General features: G+C 41.0%; 1 protein-coding gene across 2 annotated transcripts in view; it reads left to right on the top strand.

Annotated features, from left to right (window-relative positions):
- Nucleotides 1–14,650, top strand: part of Diaph1 (diaphanous-related formin 1) — a 99,392-nt gene that overhangs the window by 24,505 nt on the left and 60,237 nt on the right. The window contains exons 2-11 of one of the 2 annotated variants that reach the window (NM_001107393.3): nucleotides 3,846–3,872; nucleotides 5,061–5,216; nucleotides 6,447–6,548; nucleotides 6,833–6,963; nucleotides 7,140–7,226; nucleotides 8,082–8,145; nucleotides 9,439–9,578; nucleotides 12,654–12,762; nucleotides 13,749–13,859; nucleotides 14,007–14,125. In NM_001107393.3, the coding sequence (NP_001100863.3) occupies nucleotides 3,846–3,872; nucleotides 5,061–5,216; nucleotides 6,447–6,548; nucleotides 6,833–6,963; nucleotides 7,140–7,226; nucleotides 8,082–8,145; nucleotides 9,439–9,578; nucleotides 12,654–12,762; nucleotides 13,749–13,859; nucleotides 14,007–14,125 (1,046 nt within the window). The remainder of the gene's footprint in view (nucleotides 1–3,845; nucleotides 3,873–5,060; nucleotides 5,217–6,446; nucleotides 6,549–6,832; nucleotides 6,964–7,139; nucleotides 7,227–8,081; nucleotides 8,146–9,438; nucleotides 9,579–12,653; nucleotides 12,763–13,748; nucleotides 13,860–14,006; nucleotides 14,126–14,650) is intronic. The other variant, NM_001395102.1, reaches the window with a different exon arrangement.

Below are 14,650 nucleotides of genomic sequence, written 5' to 3'. Positions count from 1 at the left end.
ATTTTTAAATTAATTTTTTAAAACATTGAACAATGTTTCAGACACTATGTATAGAATCTGTAAAAGAACACACGTTGCATTGAGTAAGTAAGCCATATTCTCCGGATCCTGTAGTAACAGGTTTCCATATCAGTGGCTGAGCTTGCTGTTTGGTTGGGTGTTTTATTGGGTTCAGAAGTGGAATTGGTCTGTGCTGTTATTTATTTTGTTGGGTGTTGCTGCCCTCTATTGGACTTATTTGGGAACTGCAGCTTTTCTGCATTGATTCCTTTCTATGGTCCTAACTCCAAGTTGAAAACTAAAACACGGATTATTTTATTTTATTTCATTTGTCTTATATATATATTTTTTGAAACGAGTTCTCATATATTGTAGACTGGCCTTGATCTCACTATGTAGCCAAGGATGATACTGAACTCCTTATCCTCATTCTCTGATCTCTCTACTACAGATGTGCCTTACCGTGTAAGATTTATGTGGTGGAGAGGTCAAACCCAGGGCCCTCCTGCATGCTTGGCAAGCACCCTACCAAATGGGCACATTCTAGCCCCCAATAATTGTTTTTAAGTACTAGATATATTTCTAATAGTGTTCCAGAAAAGCCAGGGGAATGTGTATTTTCTTTCTTTGAAATGTTTGTGTATGTTTACTGTCTGTGGCAGAATTACTGGTAATAAACTAGGTAGGGGTAAGGCAGAAGAACTTGGAACACAGGTTTTGGGGCTTTGAGATCAGAAGACTTGAGTTCTAATCATGGGATTGATGGCTCACTGTACCTGTCTGGGCGCTGGTTCCTCACTGAGAATGAAAAGGTGGAACAGATGTGAGGGCTTTTCAGGGTTTGTTGGCTTCTGAGGTCGGTGCCTGGCCCTACACTCAGGGAACTTGTTCTTCTGGAGGCAAGTAGAGTAGCAATCACAACAGGAGCATTGCAGCCCACTCTCGGTGCGGCAAGTCAGACAGGTAGCTGTCATTTTGCAAATACCAGGAAAGGCTCCTATGCAAGAGAAGCAGTCATCTTGCCAGTCTGCTAGAGTTAGTCCTGGAAGTACAATGCACGCTGAGGGAGGCAGCTGTCTAGGGAAAATCTGGGGTAGTGAGGCAGTGTCATCTTCTGGGCCTGCAACTAGGTCAATATACCAAAAACAAACAAAACCCTAAACAGTTGAGGGTGTGTTTAGTGGCAGGCCTTATTGGGGTGGGAGTGGGTAAAGGGCAGCAGAGTTATGTATACCATGGTGTAAGGAGTTTGGATTTTAGGTTGAAGACAAAGAATTTGTTTTGGAGACAGTCTCAGGTAGCCCAGGATGGTCTGATTTACTGTGTCGCTGAGGATGGCTTTGACTTTTTTATCATTTCATCTCTCAGGTGCTGGGACTACGGGTGTGCTCCACCATGCCCAGCTTTAGAAAGAGTACTCTTGGGTATAATTGGGAGGATGGATGTGGCATAGAGCAGACAGAACTGAAGGCTTCTGATAGTTTAAGATGACACTGAAGTATAGTAAGCAGCAAGCAGGGACCTGCGGTAGTGGAAGAGAGATGATGACCCCAGAGTCTGTAAACAGAAAGAACAAAGTGCTTGTTTCCCTTCCTTTAACTTTGCCCACTGCTGTGGACAGTTCAGCCACCACTGATTGTCTAGATGTAGGTTCCATTATCTGTGTCACACTCATCCCAGAGTTCTTTGACTGTTTCTTGTTTTTTAAGAGAACATTTGAATTTGGAGCCAATATTGAGATAAGATGAACCTTATGACAACTTAAGCTGCAGGGACATTGCATCCCCTTTGTGGCTTGTTTCTAGATGCCATGTACATCACGTAAGCCCCACAGCTTGTGAACAGCTGCTGCTGTTTTCAGTGTATTGACCTGATGAAACTGCAGCTCATCGCTGCTGCCCACCCCATCAGGCAGAGACCCTCCTGTGTAAGCACAGGTTGGTCTTGAACCTGAAATGTAGCCCAGGCTGCTTGAACTTTCAGTTCTTCTGCCTTAGCTTCTGGAATGCTGGGATTATAGGTGTGCATAACCACTTCTGTGTGCAGATGACGTCAGGATACAAAATAAGGAAATGTCTTTTAGTCTTCTTAGGTAGTGCTTTGTCATTCTATGTCTGTGTGCCCGATAAACAGTAAACTTGAAGTTCCATGGGTGTTGAGCAAGCCTCTCATGTTCTCAGGCAAGCGGTTAGTGCTCAGTCAGTGAAAATGTGACCTGGGCCAGGGAGAGCAAAGTAAATTTTTTTTAATTAATTAATTTGCTTTATTTTATTTATTGGTTTCTTTTTTGTTTGTTTGTTTTTGATACAGGGTTTCTCTGTGTAGCCCTAGATCACCTGGAACTTGCTCTGTAGACCAGGCTGGCCTTGAACTCAGAAATCTACTTGCCTTGGCCTCCTGAGTGCTGTGATTAAAGCTGTGTGATACCACTACCTGCCCCAAAATAAATATTCTTAATTTATATTGGACCTACCCGGATTGTGATATGAGAACTATGAACATAGTGGAGTGGTTCTTCCTATCATCAGAAGGCTAGATAAATAATTGTGAAAGTAGGACTGTTTTTTTCATTAGTTGAGTAAGTCAAGAGGCATTTATCCTCTCCTTTGATAGTAACAAAAAATTATGATTGAAGTTCAGTAGGGTTAAAAAAAACAAACAAACAAAAAAAACTTCCTACCTGCCAAGACTTAAAGCATTCAGACTTTAAAGTACTTCTCTGTGTGTGATTACATGTAGAAGCAAATAGAAAACATTGAGTACTTATAAAGTTAACCCCTATATAATCACTGTCCATGTCAAGAAGTAGAAAATCATGCATACTCCAGAGACCTCTTTGTCTTCCTCTTTGGTTATAACCTATAGTAGTCACAGGTAATAACTGTTGGGCATTTAAGATAATCATGCCCTTTATAATCTTACATTACAATTAATATGATTTTATATGTCCTTAATGAACTAACGGTTCTCTATTGGTGAGTAGTTGAAAGTTTATTCACTTTCTTTGAAGAGCTCTTTTCCATTGGACCAGTGTGCTCTTGCTTGCTCTTTCGATTTTCTTTTTCAGGTTTACAGTCAATCCGCACATGCTTTTGTTTCTTAAGTGCTCATTTCAGCAGGGCTGATGCTTACAATTGCTGTGTTGAATAAAAATGTATATACATTTAATTTTACTAGATGATGTCATTTGTCTTCTTAAGTTGGCACAGTGGTTTGTGCTAACCCCAGCAAAGTATGAGCAAGCCGTTGTTCCTCTACAACTAGACAGATACAAAAGCCAGGGATCAGACCCAGAGTCTCACATACATGCAGTGTTTCTATCAGTATGAGCGGATACTTCTTCTTGACTTTATCTATGTATTTGTTACACAGTAGGCAAGGACTCCACCACTGAGCATTTAACCCCATCCTCATCTCCCTTTTAAAATTCTGACACCGAGACTCACCATGTTTCTTGGTCTGCTCTGGATTGACTGTAGTCGAAGAGATTTTGAGCTCACAGTACCCCTGCCTTAGCCTACTGCTAGGCCAGACTTCAGTGTTCCTTGTGGTTCCTTGTTTACTGATGAAGGTGAACACTTTTCATAAGTTGGGTGGTCATGGGTTTAGAGTCTGTTCAGCTCTCCGTTCTGTCTTCCCACCACGACTGCCCCTTACCTGAGACTGTGCTGAGCCGCACCTGTGCTAGGCAGACATCTTTTAGTGTGTGGAAGAGGTAGCTTAGGGCCTTTCCGTTTATTTTCTCTTCCTTTCTCCCTTCAACCATTTTGGTGTTTGGGAGGTTCCTTGGTATTCCACTGATCTCTTTTCTTTTTCTTCTCCCTCCTTTTTTCTCTGTTTCCCAGACTTTGAAGCGGCTCATGGCAGACGAGGTAAGGAAATACTGTGTGGCATGTGCATGTTCTAGCTTGTTTTCTCTACTCCTAACATTCACCAGCTCTTGACTTTGACTTCCTTCAACTGTAATGAGAGCAAGGGTTCTAGCGTCAGGATAGCAAGGTCCTCTCTAACTTCGTTTAACCCATTGCATGCTTTACTTTCATGGCTGGACAATTTTTGACTAGAACTCACCCTGCGTTCTAGGTGCCACTACGTCTTTGAAGCCCCACAGTACTTTTTTTTTTTTTTTTTTGCATACAGTTACTGATGCTTTCAGTGGGTTGAGCTGATGAAGCTGAGGCTTACCGCAGCCTCGGCCCCATCAGCACTTACAGTTAAGGTTTGAGGCTGGCTCGTCAGTCTTTGTGTACAGAGCGGCAGCGTGTGTACCTCTGTGCGGTACAGTTTTGCTGAGTAGGCATGCTCAGAGATTTGAAAGAGTATGCTGTGAACTCTGGCTGTTTCCATATCTCAAGTGCCACGGAACAAACAGAAGAGAGAGAAACAGCTCTTGATTTTAAGACATTCGCTTCTTTGTCCCATATTACACATTTATCTTAAACTCTTTGGTTATAGATACCTCCTGAAGGGAACGATCCTCATGTACCTGGTCACATTTATTATTGGGTGGCTAGAAAGAAACAAATTTTACTGAGATAAATTTGTCCATGAGATACTTTTGGTTCTATGCTGCTAAGAAGGCTTAGAAATGGCAGGAGAAATTTACAACAGTTTCCTTTTTAGAAAGATTTTAAATTTTTAAATTGTTATTTTTTTAATTTTTGAAGATAGGGTCTTTTTGTGTAGCCATGGCTGTCCTGGAACTCACTATGTGAACCGGCTGGCCTTGAACTCCCAGAGATCCACTTGCCTCTGCCTCTTGAGTACTAGGATTAAAGGTGTGTGCCAACACACCAACCTAGAGAGGTTTGAAACCTTAATGCAGCATTTGCTTTCTCTTACACATTATTATAGATAGGAATAACATCAGCATGCTATGTTAGATCTAACAAAAAAATGATTTCTTCCTTTTTATCATAAAAACCTTGACTGCATAAACTAAAAATACTAAGCAGGTGGAAGAGGGTCAAGGGTTGGTTATTTGGTGTTTGGCGTGTTAAGTTGTGGATCATGTTGTGTTAACATGGGAATTGCTGTTAATACTTCTTTCTCTTTGTTAGCTGGAGAGATTTACCAGCATGAGGATTAAGAAGGAGAAGGAAAAGCCCAATTCTGCTCATAGAAACTCCTCTGCATCGTATGGAGATGACCCCACTGCTCAGTCACTGCAGGACATCTCAGATGATCAAGTTCTTGTCCTCTTTGAGCAGATGCTGGTAAGCTGCCTTCCATGTGAGGTCTCCTTCCCAGTGCACACTTATGGGCATCTGTCTGTCTGTGGTGGCTGTTTTGAAAGGTGTGCTCTCCTAAGTTGATGTTTACTATTAAAACAAAACAAAACTAGGCTTAATGTAAAATGTTTTAATATTAACCCCATGAAATAATGGTTAAAAATGCAAGTACCAGTCCACAGGATTGGAATCTGAGTTAAACTTGAATATCGATTACTAACTACTTTGCTAATGTCTTCCTGGTGGTACTCTAGCCACAAAAGGGTGGTATGAGTGGACCAAACCCTGTGGTAGTGTGACCATCTTGAGCCTAAATCAGAGAAGATGAAGTGGGGAAGCATTTACATTGAGCTCTGTACAAAGAGTAAACTGAGGAGTACGAAGGTGTCATTTGCCTGAGGTCTCGTTTAGTGGGAATGTGGAAAGAGAGGGTTGACGCCAGCTTACTAATAGAAGGCCTTTGAGGATCGTATCTGAAGTCAGTGTAGTTGTTGAGGTGTATATATGGCTGTGACTTCCTTTGCTGTCCTTAGTGAGAATGGGGTCACTTTAGGTGGACGCCCTGCAATGGCCAGAATTAGTGATTAGGGCTCAGTATTCGGTCAGATTTTGTTGGTGTTGATTTTTTTTTTTTTTTTATGGCAGCAGTTCTCCAGTGCTGGGGAGAGGATGAGGTCAGCCTTCAATGCAGAAGACATTGTATATGCTTTCCTTTCAGTAATACAAAAGAAATTGTTCAACTGTATTATTATTTCCTAGGGATCCCTCAGAAGTGTGTGTGTGTGTGTGTGTGTGTGTGTGTGTGTGTGTGTGTGTACACATATGTTAAGGTATTCAGTGGTATATACCTAGCATGCAGGCATCGTACCAAGAATGGTGTCTGGGGATCTGTACTGAAATTAATTAAACTTTATCCCTGAGGAATTTTTATTAGTTACTATAACTTAAGCCTCTAGGAATCAGGAAAACATATTTGTTCACTAATGATTCACTGTATTTAACTCATTACTAATAATTTAGTGTTTCATAGTAAATATTAAACACTAAAAACTTCTAAGAGGCTGAGGGATCTCTATGAGTTCAAGACAAGCCTGGTCTACATAGTGAGTTCCAGGATAGCCTGAACTATGTAGTAAGATCCTGTCTCAAAAAAAAATCAAAAATACTTATAAGGCAATGTTTTTCCTCTGTCTCTTTGTTCCCTCACTTTGCTAGGTGGATATGAACCTGAATGAGGAGAAACAGCAGCCTTTGCGAGAGAAGGACATTGTCATCAAGAGGGAGATGGTGTCCCAGTATCTGCATACTTCCAAAGCTGTAAGCGCTAGGGCAGGTGCTCCAGGAGGCTGCGTCCTTACCCTGGGCCTGCTTATTTTGCTATTTTATAAACTGTTCGCTGTCTCTGTCAGTTCTGCTCTACCCTGTTCTGTAAGTCTACTCTTGACTGACCTCATATGGGTTGCCACCTTTCTGTGCTTTGTTTCTTGACTTAACACTTAAGTTCCTGGAATATGTTTGAGTTGTCACTCAGTTTGTCACAGTTTGGTTAAACTCATGATTGGGCCTAGTGTTTACTCACCTCTTTGTCTGCCTCTTTCCAGGGCATGAACCAGAAGGAGAGTTCCAGGTCTGCCATGATGTACATTCAGGAGCTGAGGTCAGGCTTGCGGGATATGCACCTGCTTAGCTGCCTGGAGTCCCTTCGAGTCTCTCTCAACAATAACCCTGTCAGGTAAGAATTCTGAGAAAACTACCAGAAACTAATGCGTAGTCCACTGGTGGTGACGATCCAAGGAGGCGGGGAAATATGAGGAAGGTCTGGATTGGGAGTCAAGAGCTTCTGGGGTAGATTTAGCGAATGTCCATTATGACTCACATTGACATTTGTCTTTAATCTGTTCCTTACAGTTGGGTGCAGACATTTGGTGCTGAGGGCCTAGCCTCCTTATTGGACATCCTCAAACGACTCCATGATGAGAAAGAGGAGACTTCTGGGTAAGGAATTCTGGGTCTTTATATTTTCTAGGTTGAGGGCCAGAGGGGACTTGACTTGGATATTTGCATTAAGGAAAAATAACAACAGTTAAAGTCAGAGTTGTGGACTAGGAGGATATGCTTTTGGATTAAAGAAAAGTTTATTGTCGAGGAGATTAGGGGATGAGATTATAGAGAGAGGAAGATATAGAGCAGTAAAGATTAGTCTCCAGTTCTTTTTCTGTTTGGAAAGGGCGTCTGATTTCATATTCAGCTGTGCTGTGATCTGGCCTGGGCCGTATCACATTGGAGATTTTTCGTGACCATATACTTGATTAGTTTGGGGTTAGCTTTATAGCAGTCTTCAGGGTGGGGATAAAGTCTGTCAATACCAGAAGCCATTTTAGTCTGCTATGGTGCGGAGGTGTCCACTACTTCTGGAATCTTCTTGAGACAAAATACAGTGATTGGATCTGTGTGTACCTAGAGAAAGTTAAGAGACTAGAGTTTAGTTTGCACATTTAACACAATTTTTAATATTACTGAGTTTCAAACTCGGGGCCTTGTATTTGCTGGGCAAGTATTATACAACTGAGTTATGTGCTAGCCCCAAATCGGCAGTTTTTTAATTTAATACTAAATTGTCAGATTACAAGGGTATTAGCCAGCTGATAACTTAGGGCTGTGCAACCTTTAGCATCACAGTGTAATGTCACCTTTGAGCATGTTGGACTCCCTTCATAACTGCCTGTTAGATTCTACTCGGCTTCCAGGGAAGGCATTCCTAATGTCCTTTGCAAGATTGAGCAATCATTAGGAAAGATGCATTAACATAAAGGGATGTCGCTGATTCTGTTTTCTGTTTTCTGCGTGTAGAAACTACGACAGCCGGAACCAGCATGAGATTATCCGCTGTTTGAAAGCTTTCATGAACAACAAGGTGAGAGTTCCCCCATTTGACTCCAGCCCTCATCTAGATCCTCATAATTTCTCCTTTGTTGGTTCACAGCTTTGACTCTCCTTTCCATAATGTAACGTACTTTACTGACTGCCACATGGATGAGCTTTTCCCTAGTTCTGACTTCTGATGCAGAGGGTAGGCTAAGTGTCCTTTTACTTTACGGCCTTTGATTAACCTTGCTAGTTGTTCGATCTGTAGTTGTTTGTTAGGGGTGTTTGCTTTATTTCCTTCCCTATTCTCTACATTAATTCTGTCCCAGCCCAAGTTTCCCTTAAGCTCGTTTGAACTCTTGTTGCTCCTGCCTCCACCTCCCAAGTGCTGGGATCACAGATGTGCACCACTGTGCTATTACTTCAGAATGCTCATTTCTGCTTCAGAATCCCACTGCATGGTTCTATTAAACTCCCTGTGTAGACCAGGGCAGCTTCAAATTCACAGGGTTCTGCCTCTGCCTCACAAGTGCTGGGATTAAAGGTGTCCACTATCACTCCCAATTTAGGATTCTTTTCCTACTCCATTTTGCCTTTGGATCCAGGGAGCCTGGAGTTATTGTTTGAGTAGAAATCTACTTTCTTTTCTATTTTGTTTTGCTATAACTAATCTCCTTAGGATGAGAGAAACAATAAAAATCAAAGGATTTTAATCTATGAAGATGTGAAATTCTGTTGTGTGTCTGTAATCATTTCTAGTTAGCTATTATTGGGAAAGTATTTTCTACTCCTGTGCTAGTTTAGTGTCCACAAAATGGGGTCTCAAATAGTAGAAATGGAATGTCTCAGTTCTGAAGGATGGAGTCCAAGATCCCATGTCAGCCAGAGCTTGGTGGGATAGTGCGTTCTGGGCTCCTCTCCTGCTTTTGGTAGCTTGCTGGCTCCTGCTCTAGATGCAGCATTCTCATTTCTGCTTCATGTTCTCTGGAGGTAGAGTTCTCCGTCCATAGGGACCAGGCATACTGGATTAAGAACCTACCTTACTTCAGTGTTATTTAGTTAATCTTATCTGCAACCACTATCCCAAGAGGTTACTTTCTAAAGCTCCAGGGGGGTTAACATTTTTACATGTATTGAGGAGATGACATTCTAGTCATAAAAAGTCCTAATCCTGTCCTTTTTTTTTTTTTTTTTTTTTTTTTTTTTTCCGGAGCTGAGGACCGAACCCAGGGCCTTGTGCTTGCTAGGCAAGCACTCTATCACTGAGCTAAATCCTCAACCCCCTGTCCTTCTTTATATGTATAGTGGGTTGCCATTAAGCCTGCCTCCTTTGTTTTACCAGTTTGGAATCAAAACCATGTTGGAGACGGAAGAAGGAATCCTACTGCTGGTCAGAGCCATGGATCCTGCTGTTCCCAATATGATGATTGATGCAGCAAAGCTGCTGTCTGCCCTCTGTATCCTACCGCAGCCAGAGGACATGTATGTGCCTGGGCTATTTCCGTATTCTCATCTTACCATCTTCTTTAGGAGAGAGGAAAACGGAGTTGTGTAGATGTCCCCTTGGTCTTAGACACCAAGTCGTAAGGCCATAGTTCTTCTCAGAAGTGACTGTTAGACTCTTACAGGTAGAATTATCTGATCTTCCAAAATGCTCCAAACAGAAACTTTTTTGGTATCATCGTGATACTCCAAGTGGAAAGTTCCATACTGTGTGTGGTATTGCTAGCAACACTGTATAAAACTGCTGTCAAGCTATAAGGTATTTGAAACATATATGAATTTCATGTTTAGATTTGAATATTCTCAAGTTAATTCATTTTGTAAATGCAAATATTCTAAAATGTCTGTAAAAATGAATAATAAAACATGATTTAAAGCATTTTGAACAAGGATAGTCAACTTGTAGTAAGAAAAGATTGTAGCTGGCAAGATGATTCTGAGGAAAGGCACTTGCCTCAAAGCCTTGACTCTCCCAAGTTTGATCTTTCAGGATCTACATAGTAGGAGGGAATGGATCCCAGTAACTCTGTGCACACACCATGACACACATCACAACACATGCACACACACACACATGCACACACACACTCCATGTGTAATCTTTTAATTAAAAAAGAAAAAGACTAGTGAAATGGCTCAGAGGGTAAAGGCAATTGCTACAAAACCTAATGGTCTCCATTCCATCCCAGGGACCAGCACAGCAATAGGGAAAACTGATTCTTTTTTTTTTTTTCGGAGCTGGGGACCTAACCCACGGCCTTGTGCTTGCTAGGCAAGTGCTCTACCACTGAGCTAAATCCCCAGCCCCGGGAAAACTGATTCTTACAAGTCATCCTCTACTTTATGCACATGCATGTACATATCCATGTGCACACACATGTCCATGCACACACACACACACACACACACACACACACACACGAATTAAAATAATTTTAAACCTCCTAAATGATGAAAAAATGATGTGTCCACTGAAGTCCAATAGGGAGACAGAGAGATGGCTTAGAGATAAAGAAGAACACTGATTATTCTTCTAGGGACCCAGGTTCTATTCCCCTCAGCACCCACAATAGTTTGTTACTTCAATCCAGAGAATCTAATGCCTATTTCTCATATCTGGGCACCAGCCATGCACATAGTATACAGACATACAGACAGGCAAAAAAATCAGCATGCATTACATTTTAAATAAAAGGTATAGTCGGCTTATACCTTAGATAAGGTTATTATTGCTGTGCTGAAACACCATGACAAAAAGCAGCTTAGAGAGGGGAGGGTTTATTTATTTCTCTCATATTTCCATACAACAGTTCATCATCAAAAGCAGTGAGAACAGGAACTCTAGCAGAGCAGGAACCTGGAGTCAGGAACTGATGCAGAGGCCATAGAGGGAGGAGTGGGGCTTACTGGCTTCCCGTAAGCTTGCTTCCCGTAGCTTGCTTAGCCTGCTTTCTTATAGGATCCAGGATTATACACCTGGGGGTGGCCTCACTTACACTAGGCTGTGCTCTCCCATATCAGTCACTAATTAAAGAAAACACCTAATATTTGTCCATCTTCTCAGTTGAGGCTACTCCTTTTAGATGACTCTAGCCTGTGTCAAGTGGACATAAAACTCAGCTGTTACAGCTATCTGCTACATTAGTATTGTTTCACCTGGAACAAAGGTTTCCTTTTCTATTGTCATATATATGTTTAATTTTAGAAACAGACAAGAAGACAGTTTCTCTATGTAGCCCTGGTCGTCTGTCCTTGAACTCACCCTGTGGACCTTGAGTTAGCCTTGAGTTCACAGAGGTCCACCTGCCTCTGCCTTCTGAGTGCTGGGATTGTGTACCATCACTGTTAATAATAAGGCACATCTCATTATATAAATTAATCCAACAATATTATAAATGTATATAAATAAAAATTTAACAATTCATTTTCCCCCTGAAATCCTGCTTTGAAAAGAACCATTGCTAATGGCTTGGATAGAGTTCAGATAGTTTTTTCTAAGCATAAACATTCTATTTCCTTGATTCTTAGAAATCTTGCACTTTTAGAGCTGAGAAATGATAGTTTATGCCCATAAACCATTTCATATATAGAACAGGCTTTGTTTTCTTGGAAGTGTTGGTTTAAGAAAAGTAAAATATCATTATTTTCACTTCCCCCTCTCCACCCCCTGTGGAGTTTTGAAGGTAGAATTGTTTTGTAGTCGAGACTGGCCTCAGATTCATAGACCAGGCTAGACATATCTAGTACTCTTGTCCCACCCTCCTGAGTCCTGAAATTTCACATGTGTGCCACCACATCCAGCTTCAGCTTGGTTATTTTTATTTAACAGATTTTGGATATCATTTTCTTTTATTGGTACTTAATAGATTTACCTTACTATTTTTAGTGGCTATGTAAAATGTTACACATAGGTGTATAAAACGCTGATTTTGCCTTCTAGCTCATTTATTTAACATTTCTTCTGTCTCTAGACGTTAGGTATACTGAAGCAGATTCTGACCTCGCTGTGGGTGATAAGAATTTTTACCATTACCAAATGATGTCATAATAAACATGTCTATACATATTTTCTGTTACATTTGTGCGTTTCTGTTGGTAGATTTAGAATTGGACCACATGTAATACACATTAGAAATTGATGGTACTGTTAATATCAAATGGTCCTTAAAAAGTCAGATAACTTGTTTGTTTGTTTGTTTGTTTGTTTGTTTGTTTTCGGAGCTGAGGACCGAACCCAGGGCCTTGTGCTTGCTAGGCAAGCGCTCTACCACTGAGCTAAATCCCCAACCGCAAGTCAGATAACTTGTATTTCACAGCTCAAAGACTTTAATTTTGTATTCGTGAGTAGAAGTCTAGGGATGGAGTTTAGGAAATTATTCTCTCCAAAGAGAGTCAGTTGCATTTATCAGTTTCTGGTATCAGTTGGGGTTAAGAAACTAATTTGAGAAATCTGAGGCACTGGTGGTGTCTTGTTTCCTAATTGGTTTGTTCCCTGTCACATTTCCCCATGCCTGTGTTAGTGCACCTAGCCAGTTCTTTCTGTTTTCTTGGCAGGAATGAACGAGTTTTAGAGGCTATGACAGAGAGAGCTGAAATGGAAGAGGTTGAACGCTTCCAGCCACTGCTGGATGGGTTAAAAAGTGGGACGTCTATTGCACTCAAAGTACGTATGTACCCTAAAACCTCTCCAACAGTAGAATAGAGTAGAATTCAAAATGGAAAGACCAGAGTTCATTTACCCTTCATTTTTCTATGGTATGGGAAATTGAACCTAGGGCTTTGCTTAAGCTGGGTAACTCCCCTATTACTGAACTACCACTGAGCAAGGCACTGGAGAACCCTTTTTAATTTTTTATTTCAGGATATTTTAATTTTGTTTTATAGCCTGGACTGGCCTCAAACTCATTATATAGTCCAGGCTAGACATATCTGATCCTCTTGTCCTAACCTCCCAATTGCCCAGGCTAGTCTTGGAGATCTTCCTCCCTTCCAAGGCACACAGGTCTACACCACCAGGTTAGTGTCATTTGGCTTTGTAATAGAATATATGGAGGCTGGAGAGTTGGCTCATCAGTTAAGAGCATATACTCCTCTTCAAGTTGAGTTTCCAGCACCCATGTCAGACAGCTCACAGCTGCCTGTAGCTCAGCTCCAGGGGTATTTGATACCTCTGGCCTCTTTGAGCACTGGCATGCATGTGTGCATACACACACACAGACACAGACACACACACTCACACACTAATGCACATAAAGTTGAAAATAATACAAATTTTAAGTCTTTATTAAAATATGTAATGTTCTCAGCTATACTTTTTATATTTTAGGTGTTTTTCCTAAAGGAAAATGATTTTTTTCTCTAAAAAACAGAGAACTACCTTTCTCCTTGTGATGTTGGTGGGATAAACCAGCTACTTATTAGTACCTTAGGAAAATGGAGGTTCTGTAGTAACATGTTATGTCCTTGGATTCATTTAAAAGCCTAAATTCTCCAGAGTTGTGTTCAGCGAGGTTTTGTTGCTCTAGTATGAACTTCCTCTCTGTAGTTTTTATTCTGTATCTTTTATGGAGCTCCAGAGTGTATATAAATAGGGGACTCCTTATCCATAAGGTTGACGGCTGACGTAGCAGCTGAATTTGCTTGTTTCAGGTGGGATGCCTACAGCTGATCAATGCTCTCATCACTCCCGCTGAGGAACTTGACTTCCGGGTTCACATCCGAAGTGAGCTGATGCGCTTGGGACTGCATCAAGTGTTGCAGGTAAGATGGAACCTTTCCTTAGGAAGGCTGCACTTCCCTCCTGCTCTTCCAGCCCTGGTCATCTCTGAGATGATTCTGGTTTTCAACTTAAACACCAGGTTGAAAGGCTTGGATTTGGGTTCTCTCACTACTTGCTGTCATTGGCAGGAGCTTCGAGAGATTGACAATGATGATATGCGAGTACAGCTCAATGTGTTTGATGAACAAGGGGATGAAGATTTCTTCGATCTGAAGGGACGACTGGATGATATCCGCATGGAGATGGAATATCCTTTTATGACTGATGACTGAGTTCAGGACAGATGATACATTTACTTACAGACTGAATGTATGGAATAGTCTGGAGAGTGATCACTTAGAATAAGGCCTAAGACTGGGAATGGTGGCACATGACTTGAATTCGTCTCCTAGCACTTAGGATCTCTTTTGAGTTTGAAGCCAGCCTGGTCTGCATAGTGAACTCCAGGCCAGGCCAGCTAAGCCTACACAGTGAGAGTCTGTCTCAAAAAAAAAAAAAAAAAAAAAAAAAAAAAAAAAAAAAAAAAATATATATATATATATATATATATATGTGTGTATATATATATGTGTGTATATATATATATATATATATATATATATATATATATAATACATAAAGCTATGTCTACATATTGCTGTTGGCTTTATTTACTTCAGCATAGACCAGGAAAGCTAGGAAAGGTGATTTCTTTAACATCAAGGCATCCATCAGCCTGTCACTCAAGTGCTAACGTAACATGTTTAGCCATATTGCTCTCACGTCCCAAAGT

Source organism: Rattus norvegicus, chromosome 18, assembly GCF_036323735.1.
Source record: "Rattus norvegicus strain BN/NHsdMcwi chromosome 18, GRCr8, whole genome shotgun sequence".
NCBI classification, from domain to species: domain Eukaryota; kingdom Metazoa; phylum Chordata; class Mammalia; order Rodentia; family Muridae; genus Rattus; species Rattus norvegicus.
The sequence above is the reverse complement of the archived record's forward strand: the minus strand, read 5'-3'. Positions and strand labels throughout refer to the sequence as shown.